At 44.0% G+C, this 23,148-nt stretch overlaps 1 protein-coding gene across 6 annotated transcripts in view; it reads left to right on the forward strand.

The window, feature by feature from the left end:
* Positions 1-23,148, forward strand: part of ABL2 (ABL proto-oncogene 2, non-receptor tyrosine kinase) — a 47,135-nt gene that overhangs the window by 6,972 nt on the left and 17,015 nt on the right. For 2 of the 6 annotated variants that reach the window (XM_032118628.1, XM_032118632.1), the window contains exon 1: positions 21,200-21,441. The exons of 2 other annotated variants lie outside the window; for them this stretch is intronic. In XM_032118628.1, the coding sequence (XP_031974519.1) occupies positions 21,336-21,441 (106 nt within the window). In that variant the 5' untranslated portion in view covers positions 21,200-21,335. Of the gene's footprint in view, positions 1-15,229; positions 15,462-16,368; positions 16,394-21,199; positions 21,442-23,148 lie in introns of those variants that run through there. 2 more of the 6 variants (XM_032118629.1, XM_032118630.1) reach the window with 2 other exon arrangements.

Raw genomic sequence — 23,148 nt, forward strand, 5'->3', positions numbered from 1 at the left:
AGCTTCTTGTTATAAGCTATATATGGCAAAAGCATAGGAACCATCTCCTGCTGCTTTGGGTCAAATTAGCAATTGAATTACAGGATAAGAGGATGAGAACATTCTGGATTTGTGACCCTGTACACTTCCCTGTCCACTTCTCCTTTGTTTCTTTTATGATAATCCCAACAACAAAGCATCAGGCATGTCTTGGCTATTCCTATTTGTTGTCATCTCAGCTAAGATCAGCACCATGGCTAATTTGGCAACAGGTATCAGCATGTTTCTGATTGAAAGAATTGTGTGAATAGTGGCTAAATTATATGAATATTATACATATTGTAGCATGTAGCATAGATCATGAAGTGTTCCTGTTTTTCAGATTCTGTGTTCAATTAGACTCATATTTTTTCCAAAAGTTAGCTGCAGAGAGTAGTGTGCCTCAGTAAACACACCAAAACATACAGGAATTGCAAAGTGAAGAGACATTCCCCCATCACAAATCTGTGTACGCTCCAACATGGCCTGGGGTAGGACCTTGTTTAAATATTGTCATTTCCAAGTAGATTGGTATTACCTCCCACATTAACCCTGAATATCAGGGGTCTAAAAGGTGTCTGTGGAGCACAGATCTGTTTTCTAAGACAAAACCCCAAAATATTTGTATGTTCTAATTTCATAGCCCCTGCATTGTGAAGGTAGCCCTTCAAACCCAAGCTGGAGTGTAAATTGATACAATGAGGCCTTCCTTAGCTTGCAGGGTCAGCTCAGTTTGTCGAGATTCTTTCCAAGCCTTTGCTGCTCAGGGTTGGTTTTGCTAACCAGCAGTGTCACAGAGTTAACAAGACTGTTCAGTTCTGCTGCTGCTATTCAAAACCCCGTGGGAGGCTGCAGGGCTGATGAGAATATCAATTTTGTGTTGCTGCTTAGGAAAGCCAAGAGCAGAAGTAGAGACAAGGTACAGCTACACTGGTATTTCTGAAAATTGCTTAATAATAGGAGGAAGCTGGAAAAATTATTTAGATTACCCTTGAAGGGTTTTAAAAAGAAGAAATTTTAAAGTGTTGTTTCCCACCCAGCAATCTGTCAAAACTGGCCAATTAATGAAAGTATAGTGACTGTTTAGCAGTAAAAAAGCCTGTTTATGCAAATCCTTTAAAAACTGATACAAATTGGGTCATCTAGGAAGAAGGAAATGGACTCTAAGAAATCTGAATAACCTTGAAGATGTTCTGAATAGTGACATAGCTTCCTTCCTCCATTAGGTCACTGGGTGCAGCAGAACTCAAGGTTATAACAGGCCTGAGCTGGTTTGCATAAACATAGACTTAATGCTTGTGTTTAATGCAGTTTTTTCTTAAAAGACAGGTTTGAATTGTAAGGCTTTTTCTGTGTTCACCATTCCCTTCAGCACAAGTGAAAAAGAAACCAGCATCCATTGTCTGAGAGCTGATTTGTGGTTCATTTTCTCTTGTAAATTAAGTTTTTTCACCTATAAACTGACAAAAAAATTCAGTCTAATAGGTGGCAGCTCTCAGGCTCAGTTCCTAGATACTAAAGTTAAAATAGCAAGTTTTTAAAACTTGAACTGTAAATTGCTGAGTGTCCTGTGTGTGCTCTTTGGAATACTGTTGATTTTAATAAGTGGGGTTTTGGTAAAGTTGCTCTCACAGTGGCAACCTGATCAAGGCATAAAGGCTGGGGCAGAGGTGAGACCTTGAACAGGTGCTCTGAAAGTGATCTCTTTGATCATTTTGTGATGGTATCACTCAATTTTGGTTTGTTTTCAAGCCTGCTTTTCACTGACTTGGATGGCCATCGAGTACGCCTGATGAGCTTTATCATTTGTGGCAGTAACATATCTAAATAGTGAGAGCCACCTCTCTGCAGGCCCCAGAGGATCCCTGTGCTCTCTCCTGCCTCGGAAGATGAGGGGGGTTTGGGGAGGTTTTGTTATCTCTTTCTGAGGCAGGGAGATGCCTAAGCTTGGGGAGGGATGAACAGAGCTCATGTAATCAATACCAGTGTGAAACCTGTGCTCTGGCCTAATTACTCAGTGAAGCACAGCAAAATACTCTTTCACTAGTCATCAATTGTATGCTCATTGTTTGGGGTTATGTTTGTTGGGTTTACATAATTTTGATTTATGTTGGGTTTTTTGGTTTGTTTTTATTTTTAATCCCAAGAACAAACAGAGAAAGCAGAGGTACTTTATGAGATTAAAAAGGCTTTATCTACAGAAGATCCTTAGAATAAATAGGAAAATGGTAGTGTTTTGTAGTGCTGGTGTTTCAAGTTATATTTAGTCTTTTTTAAAAATTCAAGATCTTAAAAAACCCTGTGGATATAAGGTTTGTAACATAGATGTGGGGAAGGAGCTGATTTTTCATGTTAGAAGAAACTAGGATTTTTTTTTTTTACTAATCTAATAAATTGGATTCTGATATCAAACTACAGAAGAACATCAAGCCCATTTTTCATATTTTTTTTTCTTACAGAGGTGCATTACATGCCTTGGGATTGGTTTGCAAACTCAGTATGTGCACAGATGATGACTGGAGTGGCCTGGTTTGCCATAGCTATCCTGTGAGACAGAAATCTAGCAGGTTTAACCCTTGTTACATCCATTTAGTTAGAGAATGTTCTCACTTCTAGGTCATCACAAATAAATATATTTGAATTCTTTAGGGGTAAAATATATGTAAAGAAGGCATTGTCCTCTAAATCAGACTCACTGTATGTGTGGAAATTCTTGCATTCAGTTAAAAATACAGATGTGCTTTGAAAGGGTGAAATAGGCCACAGGGCTTACATCTGTCAAAGCTGAGGTGGTCTGTAGTCTCGTGCAGAAATTCGAATTCTTATTTTGGTGTGACTATGTCTGTATAGCTTCCATCTACCTTGTTGTCAAAGGGTTAAGCTAAATTTGAACAAGACTCTAGGTAGGTGTCTTTCCATCCACACACAAGCTTGCACCGTGACAGCAGAGGTGCAGTGACTTTTCTGTGTGCCATGTAAGCATTTCTGCTAAATAAAACACCTTTTTCTCATCGAGTGGTTGGTGGCAAAGCCTAGAACTGCTCCTAGGTGCAGCCTGGCTCTGGAATAATGCCCAGCTGGGCTCCCAGTGCCTGCTCCACCCCAGGTGGGGACTCAGCCCTGCGCTTACACTCCCTGTGGGGCTGTGGCACGTGGAATGCTCAAGGCAACATAATAACTGCAGGCTGTGGGGGCTCAGGTGCTGGCCGTGTCCCACCTGAGGGAATGGTGTCCCCAGGCACTGGTCTGGCTGTGTCCCACCTGAGGGAATGGTGTCCCCAGGTGCTGGTCTGGCCGTGTCCCACCTGAGGGAATGGTGTCCCCAGGTGCTGGTCTGACTGTGTCCCACCTGAGGGAATGGTGTCCCCAGGTGCTGGTCTGGCCGTGTCCCACCTGAGGGAATGGTGTCCCCAGGTGCTGGTCTGACTGTGTCCCACCTGAGGGAATGGTGTCCCCAGGTGCTGGCTGTGTCCCACCTGAGGGAATGGGGTCCCCAGGTGCTGGCTGTGTCCCACCTGAGGGAATGGTGTCCCCAGGTGCTGGTCTGGCCGTGTCCCACCTGAGGGAATGATGTCCCCAGGTGCTGGTCTGGCCGTGTCCCACCTGAGGGAATGGTGTCCCCAGGTGCTGGCCGTGTCCCACCTGAGGGAATGGTGTCCCCAGGTGCTGGTCTGGCCGTGTCCCACCTGAGGGAATGGTGTCCCCAGGTGCTGGTCTGGCCGTGTCCCACCTGAGGGAATGGTGTCCCCAGGTGCTGGTCTGACTGTGTCCCACCTGAGGGAATGGTGTCCCCAGGTGCTGGCTGTGTCCCACCTGAGGGAATGGTGTCCCCAGGTGCTGGTCTGACTGTGTCCCACCTGAGGGAATGGTGTCCCCAGGTGCTGGTCTGACTGTGTCCCACCTGAGGGAATGGTGTCCCCAGGTGCTGGCTGTGTCCCACCTGAGGGAATGGTGTCCCCAGGTGCTGGTCTGACTGTGTCCCACCTGAGGGAATGGTGTCCCCAGGTGCTGGTCTGGCTGTGTCCCACCTGAGGGAATGGGGTCCCCAGGTGCTGGCTGTGTCCCACCTGAGGGAATGGTGTCCCCAGGTGCTGGTCTGGCCGTGTCCCACCTGAGGGAATGGTGTCCCCAGGTGCTGGTCTGACTGTGTCCCACCTGAGGGAATGGTGTCCCCAGGTGCTGGCCGTGTCCCACCTGAGGGAATGGTGTCCCCAGGTGCTGGCCGTGTCCCACCTGAGGGAATGGTGTCCCCAGGTGCTGGTCTGACTGTGTCCCACCTGAGGGAATGGTGTCCCCAGGTGCTGGCCGTGTCCCACCTGAGGGAATGGTGTCCCCAGGTGCTGGCCGTGTCCCACCTGAGGGAATGGTGTCCCCAGGTGCTGGTCTGGCCGTGTCCCACCTGAGGGAATGGTGTCCCCAGGTGCTGGTCTGACTGTGTCCCACCTGAGGGAATGGTGTCCCCAGGTGCTGGCTGTGTCCCACCTGAGGGAATGGTGTCCCCAGGTGCTGGCTGTGTCCCACCTGAGGGAATGGTGTCCCCAGGTGCTGGTCTGGCTGTGTCCCACCTGAGGGAATGGTGTCCCCAGGTGCTGGCCGTGTCCCACCTGAGGGAATGGTGTCCCCAGGTGCTGGCCGTGTCCCACCTGAGGGAATGGTGTCCCCAGGTGCTGGTCTGGCCGTGTCCCACCTGAGGGAATGGTGTCCCCAGGTGCTGGTCATTGGGCTGCTTTCTGCTGTGCATCAGCTGCTTCTCAGCTGCGCTGAGGCTGTGCGTGCCACGAGGGCTTTGTTCCTGAGCAGGGGCAGCCCTTGGCCATGAGGAGCCTCTCTCGGCTGCCTTTCCGCTTCGTGCAGCTGCCGCTCTCCGCACAAAGCCCACCTTGTTCTGCTGGGGAGGCCAGCGGGCTCCGCACCCTGCGTGCCCAGCTGGAGAGGGCACCGGTGCTGCCGTGCCTCCGGAGCCTGGGCACTCACGGCCTTCAGCTCATACTTGTAAATAATTTTCAGCTAACAAGGTAAAAGGATCGATTGCAGCTGCTCATGCCGAACACTTGTTTCCAGCCTGCCGCGAGAGGGTGCTCCAATGCCTTCATTTATCCATTGCTAAAAGGTTTTTCCGCTGGGAAAAGTGCCGTGTGTTATTTAACATTACTGTGTTACAGGGCAGTGTTTTAAGTAAGTGTTGGGTTATGAAAGCAGGCAGGAACTACACAGCAAAAGGCAGATGTGGCTGTATTAAGATGTAACAATAGATGTTTATTTTGCTTTTGCCATTAAGAGCTGGACTGCTTCCCTTTTAGTTGTTTTGTTTCTGTTGGGCTTTATCCTAGTTAACTTCATCTGCCAGCAAGGGAAGTTTCCCAACTTGTTTATGTGCAAGTACGCTGACAGCCTTCGTGCATGGAAGGACATTAAATCTGATACTTTTGCTAGGTAATCTGAGCACTCAAATTAAGAGTCACTTCTCATTGCTTCTGTGCACTCCTCATCTGTAAAATTGCAATAATGCTTGCTTGGTTTATGGAGCTATTTAGATTTGATTTTGGCATAAACAAACACAGGAAAGCTGTCTGCAGGCTAAATTAAATGTTCAGTCATACACTCTTGTCTCATCCTGTAGGCTTTGGAGAAATGTGTTTGTTGTGGCTCTAGCCTGTATTTCAAAACACTTGTGGCATGGTAATAGGTCCAAGGGAAGGGTAATGTTTGTGTTAATTGTTGGACTTGAAAAGGAAGCTCAAAGCACTGCTCTTTGCTCAATGTTATCTCTCAAAAATCCATAAAGAGACTGAAGCTACGGTGAATTAACAACAGAGAGAGAACTGTAGAGTAGTGTCTTTGGCTGTTTAGCAGTAGAGCAATACAAAGGGAATTGCAGTAAGCATTCATGCACTTGGGCTGTTGTCTGGGAGACAGGATCTCTGCAGAGAGATCCCAAACCTGGTGTTAAGGGCATGTAATTACCAAAAAATAAGATCACCTGACACTCACACAGTGGAGTTAGCCATTGACTGCTGAGCCGTGGGGTAATTGTTACACTAAATTGGGCTGCATTTGTATTTTTCTAAAAGTCACTTATCATTCCCTTATATACAAGCCAGTGAAAGGCCATGTTGAAAGAAACACATTAATCAGTCCTAAAACAGACTCCTAGAAAGGAGATACGAAAACCTGTTTAAAATACAACCAAGGCAGACTTCTGTCTTGCCTGCTGTCATGCCAAAGCAAAGGGCATGGTGTCTGGTGTGCTGTAGACGTCCTTTTATTCTCCCACAAACTTTCCTGACTTGCTACAGAGTTGAGATCGTAGGTCTCGGTATCTGGTTTGTTACATCCCCCCATCTGTTTCTCCTCTCACAGAAAAACACTCTTCATCACACGGCTACCCCCTGAGCTGCAGGGAGGTGGGCTTGTGATTTTTGAAACCTAATAAAAGTTGTTACACAAACATCATCTCTCTCTGTTTGTTACTAGAGAAGTAGGCTTTAGTACATAGAATTAACTGTTATGGCACTCCAAAGTGAAGGTTGCAACTCCAAGGATTGCTCAGGTGCTTTTAGAAATTAGATAATGGTCCTGTGTGTTGGGAACAATTGTCATTCCGTGGACAATACTGTGTGAAATGAGGGTGTCTGAGGCTTAAGGGGAAACAGAATTGAATGTCAAGGAGTTGGTGCTGGTGACTAAGCAGGAAGAACAATTTCCTTTCCTCAGCTCATTTAGCATTCTCACTCAGCTGGTGTCTTATTTGTCTACATTTGGAGCCATATCTGTTCTGAAAATGAGACAGGTGATGCACAATGTCTTTCCCGCTGACTGTTTGCTCTTAGTTTGTTCCCAAATTCTTTGCCTTTGCTGACAAAGGATGCCAGCTCTAGAACCAGGAATACAGACATGCAGGAATTGGGGAAAACAGTTTTTCCCTGTGGAGGAACCATCTCACATATATATTTTTATATATATATATATAGGCATGAGTAAAAATCCCTGCAGTTAGGAAAACTACTATTTTCCATGGTAGTTAGCTATTTAATCTGATTTTTTTTCTGCACTGGCAGAGTAATAAGTTTATAAAAGGAAGACTGTTTTGTCATACAAATAAGTGAGGCATGAGCACACAAGAGGGTTTATGCTACAGGACTCTAGCAGAGCTGTGGATGAAGCACCCTGTCCACAGGCCCATGCTCTCTTTTCCAAGTTGGACTGTAGAGACTTTCTAGTATGCTTTGCCCTATGAGAGGTGGTTTTTGCCTTTTTTGATGCTTGAACTCAAAGCTGTTTATTTTAATCCTACTTCATTAGCGTAAGAGTAGGAGTTTTTATTCAGAGAGCATCAGTAGTTGGGACAGTAGCTGTTTTCAGAGTCTTGTATGACTTTGATTGAAAGTGTCATTTATTAGATGCTGTGAGAGTTTTGTAATGAAAGCTCTGAGTATTGCGCTTTAGGCAGGATCACTGATCAACACCAGTTTGAGTCCTGTTCTGCCCTAGCTTCCAAATATTTAGGAAATGACTTTTGCTTTTCTTTAGACCTTCTTCATAGCACAAGTTTATCCTACTACTCTGTAGGGCTGTCAAATGAATAAAATACCAAAACTGCAAGACACTCGATACATCAAGTACTACAAAAATATCCTGTGTAGTATCAAGTCATAATATTAGCATGCCCTGACTGAGAATGTTGTGTAGGCTGTGAAATTAATGTGTCTGAGAATAGGCATTTACTGCTGGGTAGAGCATGGTTAGCAGCAGTGAGGGGAGTCACCCACAAGGCAGGTACGTCCTCAGCAGAAGTCTGGGATTTGATACGTCCTCTTGCTCTTCCATCCTTTAATTGCTAATAAAAATTGTGGATCTCACTGTTTAGTTACCTGAGCAGGGGAGATGGTTACCTACTAGAGGGCTTAGAAATAAATCTTACTAGAATTCATATCCTCAGTGGAAAAACATCATTGCCTCTTGTCACGGATCTGGAAAGCAATGATCCAGATTTAGGAAGACCTCACAGTTTGGGACGAAATACTCATGCTGCTGTTTCCTGACTGCCTCTTGACGAAAAGAACAGGCACATCACCGGGTGGCATGTGTGCCATCTCAGCTTTGTATGGTAGCTCTCATGCAACTTTGAATCTGAAAAAAATGTGTCTGCACACCTCATTCCAAAGAGGCAGGCCGAGTCCTTGGAGCGTGCCTCCAGAGACAGCTGCACAGTCAGCACGTGTGTCTGCCAGGGTCTGTGATCCCCACAGTGATCCCCACCCCAGAGCTCCAGACAAAAGCAGGAGATGAATCTCAACAGCTGCAGAGGGTTCCGTTTATGAATCTTAACTAGGGTTAGGAGTTGTTGGAGGTGTTTCTTGTCATAATTCTCTAGTGGTGGTTGTAAGGGCTCCATATCCCAGCTCAGGTTCGCAGGGTAATGCTAATGTCTTTATAGGGGAGGAGTTCTGGTGGTCTGAGCCTGTGTGAGTGCCATATCCCACATCCCTCTAAAAATAAGTAATGCTTATATGGACCATAGTGTTTTTCTGTGCCCTACCAGGGTGCTCTTAGTTCTCTTTCCTCTTTTCCCCTGCCCAAGTTACACGTTTTTGCACACGCTGATTTTTCCAGTTGTATTTTTTCTTTGAGAGGAGGGTACCACCCTTACATAATATACTGCTCTTACAACATTGGCAAAGCTCCCACTAAAACTGGTTTGAGACCTCTACACCCCAACCTGATTATTTTTCCTCGCCAGTTTAAAGGAACAACCTGTATTTTATGTGTTTGTCTTAGATTACAGCAGCCACCTTCACGCACTAAAAACAAAGCCAAGACTGTCGGTGTCCCTGTTATTCTATTTTACCTGTTGTTATGTAGGATGCCCTACCCTTGTTTTTGAAACAGAATCATTAGACTCCATATATTTTGAGTCATTTAGTTTCAGCCCTGCTTCTGCAGCACATATCTCTTGTGTCTAAAGTGATTTCCCCTCAACAAGGCCAACAGTAGCAATACCAGTGGTATGAAATCTGTTATAAATAATCTGCCTGCAGTATTCACAATACATAATTTCCAAAAGATTCACCAGGAGTTTTCAAAGTAAGAATAGTAGCTTTTGGTTTTTGTTGGTTTTTTTTTTTTTTTTTTTTTTTTTGTTTTTGTTTTTGTTTTTGTTTTTTTTTTGTTTTCCCTGTGATGGGGGACAGTTATAAGTTGATCTAGGAAATACCTGATCTTGAAGTAAGCTTTTAGAGGATATAGCCCACTTGTATCCTGGTCATGTGAATGGCAATGCAATAAGGCTGAAGGGATGGAAATTTGTCAAAAGAGGCCCAAAGAGTCTAGTTCTGCCAGTGAATCTCTTAGTCTGTTTTTTTAGTAACTAAGAATGAAGTTCTTACCCTGGTAATCTTTCACTGCATTTTCATTAGACCCAGTTCAGATGTAGAAGTTTTACTGAACAGTCACGTTTGATGTTGTCGGGAAGAGGACAGGCCATCCCAGATTAGTCAGTGCTTCTGAGGGCTGATTCCACTTGCTGTGTTTGATCACAACAATCTGATGTTTGCCATTACTCAGTCTCTGGCGTCAGAACCCGAGGTGTAACCCTGCATGTTTAATTTACTGATCTTTTTAATGGAAAAAAAAAAAAAAATTAAAATCTTGTTCTATGCAGGTTCCTGCTGGATGTTCTCCAGGCTCTCATTTTTTGCATATCAGTCATTGATTTGGGTGCTGTTCAGAGGTTTTCCCTTTTTGGGGCACTATTCATGATGAAGGCATGACCTTAAGGGGTGTTGGTCCCACAACCTCTGCTGATGCATCATGCTGGAACTTCAGCATCCTTGCAGGAGGAACTTAGTGTGCTGGGTGCTTCCAGATTTCAGCTCTTGGGTCAGTTTTTCGGGGACTGACCATACAGGCTTTTAAAAAATTTAACATGGTTATGCATGTGCGGTTTATTTTGGACTTAAAGAGACTTGGGTCTCAAAGCTATAACATGTCCATATTTCCTTGTGTCGCTGTTTTGATGGTTTTGGCACTTGCTCAGTTCTATAACCTATCCAGGAGGTTGTTATTTCTAAGCAGCAGCTCTGGTATATTGACTTTTAAGTGCTTAAAGTAGCTTGAAAGTAGTGAGGAGACTGTTTCTGGCAGTGATTCGGATGAGCAGGAAACATGTCATTAATTCTAAAGACCCTTCAAATAACTTTCAAATATTAATTAGCTCCTGATTCTGTTAAGTCTTTCTAAGCTGAAAACCCATCTGAAACCTCAAGCAGAGCAGCTTTCAGTCAGGAGTTAATGGGATCTGCCTCTGGATGCTCCATGGCTTGCCAAGGAGCAGCTCTTGGGCTGAGGTGTAGTTTGCCTCAAGGGTACTTTTTCCAAAGAAATTTGCAGGTTAACTAACACGTCACAGCAGGATGGAATTCCAAAAGAGAAATGCCCTGAAAGGCAGGTTTAGTTTAGCTTCTCCAGAAGCTGGCAGCAACTGACTGTCTTGTAATAGTGCTAAATAAGAGGTGTCCATAAGGATGGGACAGAGGAGCCCGTGGCTGGAAACAGGATCTACATGGGATGGTAAGTGTTCTGCTTTCTAACTTCTCTACTGAGGAGAACTGTGGTCATTTAAATGTCTTCAAAATACAGGATTGCCATAGGTGACTGCTGTTAATAGTAGAAATGCAACTGAAAGATCTCCCAAGTTGCCAAAAGCTCTGGAGTGCCTTTAATTTCCAGTACCTGGACAAAAGACAGAAGACAGGATCCCTTTGCTGCAAGAGGCTAAGTCAGAACTGAGTACAAGATCACCACGAGTTTTGGTTGCTTGGGTAGCTGGAGTAGGTTTGTACTCTGAGAGGCTCAAGAGAGAGTGTTTTGAGAGGAGCATATGGAGGACTGCCTGTTGTCTTGGGATTTCCAACTCCAAGACAGCACCTGGTGTGCTGCTACAGCCCAGTAGTGAGCCCTGATCCCAAAGGAAGCACTTTGTGTGGCTGGTTCCTGCAGGGATACAATACAGCCCTGTGTAATCCAAGCAGTCAGCTGTCTGACAGCCAATATAGGCCAGCAACAACTGGGAATGTTTTTCTGTGGAGTGGGAGGAAGAAGGAATGAGGTGGAACTCTGTCAAATTAGAAAAAATGAAGTATCTTAATTGAACAAGAGAAAGGGACCTTTCTTGCCCTTTCAGACCAGAAGATGTGGGGATGCTGCAAGCTGGCACAGCCAGACTTGGGTCCCAATTTCAGCTCAAAATTCACATTTCATAAAACAGCACTCCTAGATGAAGCAGTCTTACATAGCTCCCTGGAGCCAGCTGTATGGCACAACTGGCAAAAGTCTTGCCATGAAACAGAATGTAGCAATGTCCTTTTGTCAGAGACCTTACTGGCACTGTGGAAAAGCATCTTGCTGTCCCCAGCAAAATCCACACAAAATGATGTTGCATGCAATTTAGGAACTAACCAGTGCTTTCCAGAGCAAGAGGAAACGAACTGCTGAGTGAGCCGCAATGTTACACCTCCCACTGGGAATTTCCAGCCCTTTCCCTCTTCCTTCCTCCCTCAGAATATATATATATAGTAAATACACTAAATTAAGCACTGGGGGAGGTGGCACCCAAAGGCAGAAGCTGTAGCAGAGGCTGAGTGGCCCTAGTTAAAAGCAGCTGACAATACCCTGACCAATCCTCTGAGCATCCCAGTCATGCCACCCGTACTCGCAGCAGGGAGATGTCTCAGACAGCTATGCTGGTATTGAGTGGGAGGAAGGCTCCTTAAATAGCTACCAGTGGGTCCTATTCCCTGAGTGTGTCAACACTGAGTTGTTGTTTTATTCTCTGAACAGGAAAAATTAGTCAAGTAATTGTGTGGCAAGCAAGTGACAGAAATGAAATAATGTTTTTTGCTTTTTCTAGTTGCTGCATCTGTTTTAGCACACAGCAGATACTTCCCTTGCCATTTTGCATTTCTATTCAAAAACCTCCAAGCAGCAGATGAAAACCAGAACAAAAGAGGAATCGATTTGGCTAAAATCAGGGGAGTAGCATTCTACTGAACTTCATCACTGACTACTCCAAAAGAATACTTACCGAGGTTTTGTGTTTGGAGAACCTTCATTTTGAAGGGGTTAAGGCAGCACTGGTCCCTTCCCCATCACTGTTAATCTTTGCATGTGGTTAAATTACAGTTCATAATCCAGTCTTGAAAAGCCTTGCTCTTAATGTACCTTACACTGTCTGCCTCTTCTTATTCCAGGTGAATAGCAGGTGTTGCGGTGCCAAATCAATAAAATAAGATTTCATTTAGTTAGCATTGCCTCACAGCCCTTTATGATCCTAGATAAATCCAAACAACTGTTTTCCTCTTTCATATTTCCCCAGCACAAGGAGGGGATGTTGGCAGTGGTATGGAAAAACAAACCATTAATATTCAGGTTAGCATTGTATATTGGCAACAGATCTCAGCTCTTTTGGGGATTTGTCTTTTGACAAGTAGTTAGATAAATCTGAAATTGTAACTACCTCCCTTATGATGTATGTTTGTCTATAGACCAGATTCTGTCCTTGCTAGTCAGATCTTTCTAGCCAAATTGAAGGTTAGTCTAAGCATTTTCCATGCTATTTCTGCTTTTTGAAATGGCAATCATGAACCCAGGCAAAAGATGTGGCCTAATGTTTCTGGGGAATTAAGTCACTCATTTCCACACTGCTGTACTTTGTTTGCTTTTCTTTACTGCTCTGAAAACAAATTAGTAGAAAAAACATCATCTGCAGGATGTTTTTGCTCTGTTGGCATCCAGGCAAAGTCAAGTTTTCCTTCTCCTGGGTTATTTCTCCCTAGAGCAAATTCTGCTTTCTTTGACTAGTCTTCTAGTTCAGCAGTCTTCTAGTTTCCTTTGCAAGGTAATTTTTGTCTTTAAGTGCTCCTCACCTTAGGATAGCAATATCTGCTGATTTAACCACACCATACACGACTAACCACTGGTTGTAGTATGTAACTTGTTAGAGGACCTCAATTATTTTTAGTGAATAGGGTCTAGAAATGAAGCAACTCTCAAGCAGGAGTAAAGTTATTTACTCAGCTTTCTAACTTCCCTTCAATTAAACCGTTTGTTTGGGGTTTTTTTTTTAATTAAAAGCAGCTATGACAAATGACGTGAACAAGAAAGTAACTGGCAAGTGGTAAACTTGCTTGCAGGTTGAAGAAGCAGTGCAGGATTCAATGTGAACATGTAGAAGGTGGGACACAGAGGAAAATGGTTCTGCCTTTGCATGTCAGATGTTAAGTTCTGAGCTGCCCCCTGTAACAGTAGGAATCAATCTCTGAGCTGTAATAAGATACATCATGACAACATTTATAGTTACAGTCCAAAAACCAGAGCATTAGGAATAGAAAAATCTGTAGTTCTGCCGCTGTACAAAGCTGTGGTTTGAATCCTGCATGTAATTCTGATCTGCTTGTGGGAAGGGGTGTGTGGTAGAGCTGGAAAAACCCAAAGGAGGAATGTTTAAAGGTGCCCAAAGGCAACAACATCAGACCTGAGAGAAACTCTTCAGCTTGGAGGAGAGGTGGCTGAGGTAGAATGAGATAAGGGCTGATAAAAATCACAAGTAGCAGAGAAAGCACCTACAGGTACTGATCATTTGGGATTTGCCCTGTAGAGACTGAGGACCATCAAGTGAAACTAGGAGGTGTCCTGTCCAGAACCAGCCAGAGCCCGCTCTTTGTTCTGCAAGGTGCTGTGAGCTCTTGGTGCCGTGGCAGCAGGATTTTGTTTATGTCTGAGGTTAGTTTGCAATACTTCGGACAGCAACTGGACAAAATAAGGCCTGTCAGGAAGTTTAACTGCAACAACACGAGCTCTGGCTCAGAAACACCTCAAGCTACAATATGTTGGAGGCTTGGACAGTATTCTGGAATAATATGATGACCCTTTCCCCAGGCAAGATGCTGGGCTGTAAGTGACCCAGGACTGTTGTTGTGTGCCTGAAGAATACCAGTTGTCAGTTGGCTGACTTGCTTTTGACATTCTTAAGTGTTCTGCTAAATCCAAGGGGCAGGACTTGTTTTTCCTATCATACATCCTTTAAATATTCTATAGTTTTGATGTTAATGATCAAAAAGTACTGTACTTCTAAAAGATAATCCCCAACTTTGCTGTAGATGTAAAGCATCTTTAGCAGCAGACAGATGAAATGCACGTTTGTATCTTAGCTGCATAAAATTCCATCAAGTTTAATACATTGGCTAGTCTTACCTCTCTTCAAGTAATTAAAAAAATATATGGTTTCTTCTATTATTCTGTCTTAAAATATCTGATCTACTGAATAATATCCATTACAAACCTACTAAATTATATAAACATTTTCAATCCAGCTCAACTTATTCACAATTTGTCCATTCGCTTGCCATTATATTTCTTTGTAACAAAACTGATTTTATTTCTACATCAGCAAGTCAAACAGTGACCCTTTTGTAGCTTTAAGTACTTTTAGGAGTATTGAACATGCTCGGTTTTAAAGTAGCTTCTTTTCCTTCAAAGCTGTATTAATTCTGCCATAACCCAGAAAGGATTTTCCACAGACATTATTTCAGCGAATACATTCTTGACTTAATACTGAATTCAGACACGCGAGGGCTAAACACTGCAGTTAGATTTGGAAAAGCAAATGTGGTGACACAGCCTGAAAATGCTCCCTCTGGAGAGGCTGGGGCTCGAGTTACCCTGCTCCTGGGCAGCTGTTGGCCGGCGCTGGTGAATGGAGCCCCTTGTCTGCTCACTGGAGCCAATGACAAGGGGCTGCCTTTCGCCAACAGGAAGTGGCTCCGCAACCGGAGCTAAGTTTAGTGCCATGGATTCGTTCCTCTGACTTCACGTTCCCGCTGCCCCCCAAAGGGAATCAGCCCAGAGGGCTGAGAAGGCATAAGACAACTAAACAGGGCTCAGCTGGATGGCAGGGGCTTTCCGCGTTAGGAGTGTTCCCTGGTTCTGAACTTAACAGCACGGCATGCAATTTTGGGGCAAGTATTCATGCTAAAGCTCGGCTTTTCTTGAAGGAAAGGAAACGCTTGTTTGTTTTCTAAGACAAATGTATTTCAAAGGAGGCAAGATCACAAGGGTATTTTAGTCAAATGAAGTAAATATTCTAAAAAGGAGCCCCCTTCTTGAAGAAAATGGCTGTGGATGATGGTTTGAACAGCATATTGGTTGCTGACAAATGAGGTTGACAGTTTTGTGATTTATTTTTAGCTGGAGAATTTTTTTTAAAACAGAAGTACTGTGTAGCCTTGGCAGTTGCTGCATATTCGGTGTGGGTGGATGGAACTGAGAAATCGCGTCTGTGCTAACAAGCGTTTTGGGATTCCATTAAAAAATTAAACTCATGTACTGGAAACTGAAGCTGTATCAGCTCACCTGGGGAGCTCTGCCCTCCGAATATCCTCCACAAGGTAAGCAGTGCTGCCTGTCCAAGGCACTTGCAAAAATGTTTGGGCCTCAAGATGTGACACCAACTCAGATTTGGGCTATTAGATTGCCATTTTCTTTCTCTCCTGAGGTTACTAGTCAGTGAGTTAATCTCTACCCTCTCCTTCCATGTCTTCCCTCTAACTAAAAAGGCTAAAAATAAATTTCAGAAAGGCAGCTGAGAAACAGTTCAATGTAGTCATTGATCCAGGTGCTGGGTCTAAGGAGAGTACCTAGTACTGTAAGGCTTCTAAGAAGATGTAATTATGTCACTGGGAAAGCAGCTTGGACATTTGTATCACGTTAGCTCAAAGGTCTGATCAGTTAGTGCTTTACATCTGCAAAATAAACCTCTCTCCAGCTAGACTTCGTGAGTGTGGGCATTTCTGGCTTCTTCAGGGATGGGCTGAGCCATGATTTCTCAAGTAGCCTTTTTGCGGAAGAGCTCTTACTTCAAATGTTTGTGTTAACACTGTGAGTAAATACCTACCCATGTGATTTGCTTAGAAGTAGATAATATCTGGCTTTGATGTGGCCATTAGTAACGACTCCTCCGGAATTCTGTTGAAGTGTAATCCCCATTAAGCAACTTCTCTCCTAAAGTACCGATTTAAAAAAGTGCTAAATGACTTGCTGTAAGCTGTCATATGTTTGGCCATCCCACCTTTCCTGGAGCAGGACTGGGTGACCTAATCCTCCTCACCCTTCACACTGTGGAGAGGTTTACTGGAACTTGCCAGGACAGAAGAAGAATGTCAAACAGACTTTTGATCTACAGTTTCCCAGTTACCTTCGAAATCTGTGTCCCTTCATAGCCCTCCTTTCCCTAAGGCTGGCATTGTGGGAGTAGTTGCTGTCCACTGTAGGCAGCATTCAGAGGAAGAGAGATTGGAGCTTCAGTACTCAATGGAAAGAGGTATGTGATACAGAGCATTTACAGCTGCTGCTCTCTGCTTGATTCTACACAGTTGCATTTGCAAAGCTGACTGGCTCTGTAGGAGCTGAGCAAATCTTTGGGAATTAAGGGAACAGACTCTTTGATACAGTATTGAGGATTTAGCAAGAGGGTTACATTTGTAATTTTTTTGTTCTAAAAACCTTTTTGTGTTTAATTTTAATTCCATTAAAACCTCTCTTCAGGAAAGTGGTTTTTTCCTTATCTGTTGTGCTGTTGGGTTTTGGTTCCTCACCCAGAGGGCACATTTAAAGAAGTCAGACTTGAGCTGTGACTGGTCCTGTGCTTCTGACCATTCCCAGTACATGTGACGAGATACATCTGTTGTACCTTTTAACAGCTCTTGGGTCCAGCTCTCTTGTGCTCACATGGGTTCCTCACCCTAAAGTGTATTTTAAATGCATTTAAAACCCTGCAGCATTTTGCTGCCTGCACTTGCCAGAATTGCCTTCCTGACAGAGTTCTGTGAAAATCTTAGAGGTAATGAGAGCCAGACTGTTAGGTTAACAGTATTGTACTGAACATGATCAATACTTCATCTACTTGGAAATTCTCTCTTAAAACAGCAAATGCTTCTGTAGATGGCTCAGTCACAGTCTACACTTTGATCTATGAAGAGATTTATGCATCTTGCTTTCAAGGAACGAATGAAGATTTTCAAAGGAAGGCTTGGGAGTTTAAGCTTCATTTATTTCAGACTGGATTCACCAGAAATTAGTTGAGGAAGAAATAGAGAAGCACTGCATTATGTTGACAATGGGAGAAATGTGTCACTGACATCTGAGCAAAGAAATGGGCTGAAGGACACCTCTGTTTGATTGCATTAATAACAAAGGGAGGGGACAACTGGTACCAGGGAAACAGAAGACAGGCAATTTGTCTAAAATCTTAGCACAGCTATCTCCTTGTAATGTTCAGGTAGACAGACAATGTCTTGAATTCTTCATACATTGGTGGAACTGAATCAATTGAGATCAATTTGTCTCTCTCCTTTTACCAGTTAGAATTCAGTGACACCAAAACCCCAAACCTTGTCTTCCCTTGGATTTTTATATCGAGCTAGCCAAGAAGCACCTCTTCTAGGCAAAGACCCACCACTTCAACCCCTGTATCATATCAGCACTTAATCTTGTTGCAAAGTGAATCTGTTTGCGAGAGATGAAGTGTGTGGAGAGCTCTTCCTCCATATGTTTCTCACTCTGAAACCAAAGATCACATTTATCTATGTCCAGTATGTTTTGATAATTGAGGCATGACAGTGCTGCCAGCTTGGCTTGAAGTATTTCCTTTTATGTGATGGGAGCTGTTCATGATGCAATTTTGTCACTGACTGTGAAGTCTCCTCCCTTTTTGTCTCTCCCAGCCTGGTACCATAAATAGAAACCTACTCCTTGCCCATCCCAAGTTCTTGGCTCAGAGCTGTATTTCTTGGCTTTCCTCAGTGGGTTGTTTACAATACTTAAACCTTGCCCCACTCTGTGGGAGGCCCAAGGACTAACTATGGGTCTGTGCTTCTCTCTAGCAAACCACGTTATTAAGAGTCTGGTTGCTTGCAGGAGAGGAACACCTAGGAATGGCATTTAGTTAGTGCCTGCACTTTACCAAAGCCATATGTGAGCTGTCTGACCCCTTTAAACTGGTGCTTTTCATGGCCACATGGATGTCAGCAGAAAGACTAGGTGGTCCATTTAGGTAAAGGCTGCAGTCTGTTACAGGGTAAAGGAAGTTCATAGGTCTGCTTCAATACTGCCACATTATTAGACAGCAGAAACTTGGCCTGTTCACTGGTTGCTTTTTAGTGTGTAGCCTGTCTCGAGTATTTTTGGTTAGCCGGAAGCACTGAGACTTGGCTTCAGAAGCAAAGCTGCTGTAGGACTTGATACTGTTCCAATGGTGTCAGCAAAATAGGAAACCCACTTGCTGCTGTGTTATCAGTTTTGTTTCCTTGTATTCATTAAGGCAGAAATCCTCCCACTAACAAGCCAGTTAGAGATCTGAAGGTCCAGTGGTGTAATATATGTTTTGAAGGTGCAGTGGAAAATACCAATTATACCAGCACTCATTAGGTACTTGATGGTCTACTTTCCATGAGTTAATGACCAATGCCTGTTATTTGTTGGTCTTAAAAGCAAGCAAATAAAATGAGTCTGTCTGTAAAAAAGCGTCATAGTTTAAAGACAGCATATTTAGTTTAATGACTCAAGAGTGAAAATAAAGTGAGATATGTGACATATGCAGGGATCTTGGTGGCCTTGTGTTTGAGTTGTCCCTATGTGAAAAAATACACACAAGTCTACACCCTGTGGGTTTTGTTGTAAAACACCAATATATCAGATTGAGACTGTATGCAATAACCAGTATTTACCCTCTAAACCTTTCCTTGTCTCTCTCCCTTCCATTGACAAACCAGTCACTTTGGCCTGTGGCCAACAACACCAAATCCATTTCAGGGCTGTATTTTCATTAATACATTATTTTCTTTGATTAAGAGACATTAAGAGGCATTGAAATTCAGAGTAGAGCAAATTTTTTAGAAGCTCCCTGACCTACACATTACAAAGTAGCATAGTCAGCAAGATTTCCTTTTATTCAACTTTTCCCCACTGCTGGAAGAACTAGAAAAATGCTTCTAAATGGATGACTTAAGTTGTACAGGAAGGGTAACCACTCTCAGGAAACAGCTTTGAAGGCACCACAGGGAATAGGGTAAAGAGCTGGGAAGAACTGCTGTGCCTGAAAGGTGGATTCTTCCACCGAGGAAGCTGAGTGTACCAGAATTAAGATTTTATGTTGTGCACTTACTGTGAAGGGCACAGGAACAGGATGCAGATGTGGTGGATGCAGATGTCAAGGCCTGCAGTGTAAAATAACTGTCTAGGAAAATAAGTTTTAAGAGAGATAATGCTCATCTAGAAGCCAGAAAGATGCTTGATTTTATTCTGCCTGGGTGCATTTGACAGGACCTTATGAACTGCTGTGCACTCTGGGTCCTTCCCACTGGAGAACACCTTCAGGAGGGTGTCTGGAAAGGGTGCAGGCACAGAATTACTCTGTTGCAGGAGACTTACAGCCAAAATGTTTCTCACCCATAGTGCCAGTGCTGGCAACTACATGATTCCCATCAGGAGCTCTTAACACACCAGCCAGCCATTAGGCTTTGGCTACAGACTGCTGACAGAGGCTAAAATTGATGGGGTAAGGAGGGATATGTGCACGATACATTATTAATCCGACTTAACTTTCTGCTAATCCTTTGTTCCAAATACCAATTATTCATCCATTGTACTTTAACTAAGAAGTAAATGTGTTACTGTAGCTGATATACTGATATATGTAGTAAATATCACAGCTGAGACTAATCTAGCCACAAATCCATACATAGCTTGCCCTTTCCTGGTACCATTTTAGGTAAGGGTGATTGTCAGAAAGCTCATCCAAGTGTGTTTCTGAAGTTGTGCTGTCTTTCACCACAAGTTCTGATTGTTCTTTGTGTATTAACAGATATGCTTAGTACAGAGGGCAGTGTAATTCACAGTACTTAGAGCAAATGCAAGCTGAGAAAACAGTAAACTGCAAGAAGTAAAGAAGGAGGAAAAGAGAGAAAGCCCAGGAGCTCTCAAGTAAAGGTGTCTCAACCTCTGACCACTGGGTAGTATACCGCAGGATTCACTGAGCTTGGTTTTGGAAGAGGAAGAAAAGAGGTCACCCACTTGTCAGAACTTTAAGAACAGCAGTATTCAGGTGTCCTAAGTTAGTTTTCCACAGATGTTAGGTGTTGATCTCAGAGGAAGTAACTCTTGTCAGAAGCCATATGGGAAAGGTGACTCCTCATCATCACAGCATATCCACAGTTCTGTAAACTTTTTGTACATCCACAGCCTTGCAAATCACAAACATTTGGAATAAGCCGGGTTGGCTACCTTCAGTCTGGTTTGAGTCATCATCATCACACAGTGCAGCTGCCCCTCTCAGAATGGTGAAGTTCACAGATTATAGAAGTGCTGCTTTCTTGCCTCACTGGGCTGCAGCAGCTTCTCTCACCCTGCAAAGGCCTTAACCACTGCCTTCCCTTTCCCTGCTCCCTTTTATACCCCTCTGTAGGCCCACCACCCTCCTAGGTGTGAGACTGCCATGGTGAGTGCTGGTTTGTTAACCCTTCCTTGGCCACCTGGCAGGAGGAGCCTGTCCTGTACAAGGCAACTCTACTAGAAAACTAGGGCTTCTAAAGAATTCATCAAACAAATCTGGGGGTTTTGAGAGGTGATTTGATGGGGCCCTTGTGGAAAGCTGTCCTGAGTGTTGCTAAATCAGCAAGTATGCAGCTCAGACTGGGTGCACCGTGCTGGTCTTGCTTTCTGTGTCTTTCTGAATTCCTGACATGTCCAGGAGCGTTCACGTGCTCAGTGTTTGTACCTCTCTGAGATGTGTGTTTTCACTAACATCCTTTCCTGTTGATTCACGTAAGTAGTGCTCCAGCAGTGGTTATGTGGAGTGGAAAAGTGAATCAATCTGGGCGGTCCCCTTAATGGGTGATCTGTTTTGTAATTTGCAGAGGAATTTCTCCAAGGAAACTGTTTGCTTTCTTCCCAAACACTGTGTTACCTAACTCTTAGTGGAACAAAACTCTGTCTCTATAGCTCATCTCAAAGTTGTTTCAACTTGCAGTCCAGTCCCCACATCCTCCGTGTGTTCAGCAGTCCCTGCAAAGCTCCACCCTCCCATCCAGTTAATAACCACGTTAACCCAGGGCCTGATTTTCCCAGTCTCTCCTTCGACCGCCCAGCAGCGCTTCCTTTCCCCTTGGCCCCCGGCCTCGCGAGCAGCGATTGCTGTGTGTGGAGCCTTTGTGCTCAGCCCAGGACTTGTGGTGCCAAGCAGCCTCTTTGCTTGCTGGAAGCACAGCATGAGTGTGGGGACAGTCCTCTTCCAGTCCAGCAGCTATGGCAAGGAGGGCAAACTGCTCTGCTGCCTCGGCGAGGGCACCTCCGAGCCCGGCACGCACTTCACAGGTAGGATGCTCGGGGGTGTAATCCTGTCCTATCCCTTTCCTGGCTTTCTCCAAGTGCTTCAAGGAGGATGGGGTCCTTTCAAGTCTGTCTTTGTCTTGTGGTATGAGACCAGCCACAAGAAGGTGTGAGATTGCCAGCTTTTATTGGGATTTTAGGATTATTGAAATGCTTCTTTTCTACGAGCAGTTACACAGTATTTCATAAATAGAGACCACTTCAGCACTTAATGTGAGTCTAAAATTTAAAATTTAGCATATTCTACCTCCTGCTCTGAGACCAAAGAGATTGGTAATTGGAGTGTTGGCAGCAAGGGTGAGGGACAAAACACCCCTTGCGTGTTGGCTGGATAGGAAAGCATTCGTATCCGGAGAGAAGCAAATTGTATTGTGGGAATAAAGTAAGGAAGGAGATGGATAAAGCGTAACCTCCTTGTGTGACTGTGTATTACTTGTTCACTAAGTGATGATGTGAGTTTTCCATTGCATAGGAAATGAAAGTGATAATATAAGATTTATGGTTAGCCTTGAGAAGGAGCTGATATAAAACATAATTTCCCCGCTCATTTCCTGACTTTTGGTGTGGACAGAGCTTGCAAACTATTCAGCTGGAGGGGCATCATTGGTGACATGCTTTGGCTATCTCTGTGATGATCCTGTTTCACTTACATGATGGTTGGTGTAGATCCCACACCTTATGGAACAGCATGGGCTGTTACGGAAATACAACCTGCAAGAAATACTTTTATATCCTGGTAAAAACCCCTTTAGGTGTTGGGTAACCTTTACAGTTATTTAAGCATTCAAGTCACTCTAACATGAAAGTAAAGGAAGTTAGTGAGACATGAACTCTTAAAAGCATTTGATTTTTAGGTAATGTGATTTTTAGGTAAGCACTGTAGCTAAGTGATTGAAGCTTCTCATCAAACATTAACTTCTGCTGGCTTTTTTGTACATCAAGTGGGTGTTAAGAACATGTGCCAGCCTCCCAGGCGTTCCCAAGAAAGTGGTAGGAGTCCCACATCTGCTTTGCCAGTCCAGCACAGCCCCACACGTGTTTCCATGTGGGCAGAACTCCTGGTGCTGATCAGGTGGCATTTCTGCTGGCTTTGCCTTGCCTGCAGTGGGCTCAGCTGGGCTCAGTGAGACCCAATAGCTTACACTGTGCTTATTTTGGGGGTTTCTTTTTGGTGGCAGGTGAGAACTGCTTGCTGCAGCAGCTCTGGAGCTGGGCTGGCACTGGGCTGCTTCAGGCTGTCTGTGGGTGCATGGATAAACACTTAACCTTGAGCTGTCTGTGGAGCAGGGCTAGGGTGCTCAGTGCATGAGCTTTTCTGGCTGGAGAAAGAAACTTAAAGGATGTTTTGATTTAGAATAATTGTTATCATTTTGTTTAAAGCCTTTCACTGGTTGGCAGATACATAATTGAAAGTAAGAAGGTAGTGAACATCATTAAGGTATTTTGGAGCTGAGAGGTTGGGTATTTTTTGGAAACTGGCTACCTTTGTGTTTGCTCTCTAGCAGAGATGTGAAAGTCAGGGTTCTTGTACAGCACATTTGACTTTGCTTAAGGCATTGAAACACTCATAACACAAGTCACTGTAGGAGCATAAAGAATGTGTTATTTAATTAAGTATGTATTTTTAGTCCATAAAGAGAGCTGGGTTTAGGAACTGGTGTTCTCTCCTGGAGCTTAACAACCGGACATACG

This window comes from Corvus moneduloides, chromosome 9 (genome assembly GCF_009650955.1).
Source record: "Corvus moneduloides isolate bCorMon1 chromosome 9, bCorMon1.pri, whole genome shotgun sequence".
NCBI classification, from domain to species: Eukaryota; Metazoa; Chordata; class Aves; order Passeriformes; family Corvidae; genus Corvus; species Corvus moneduloides.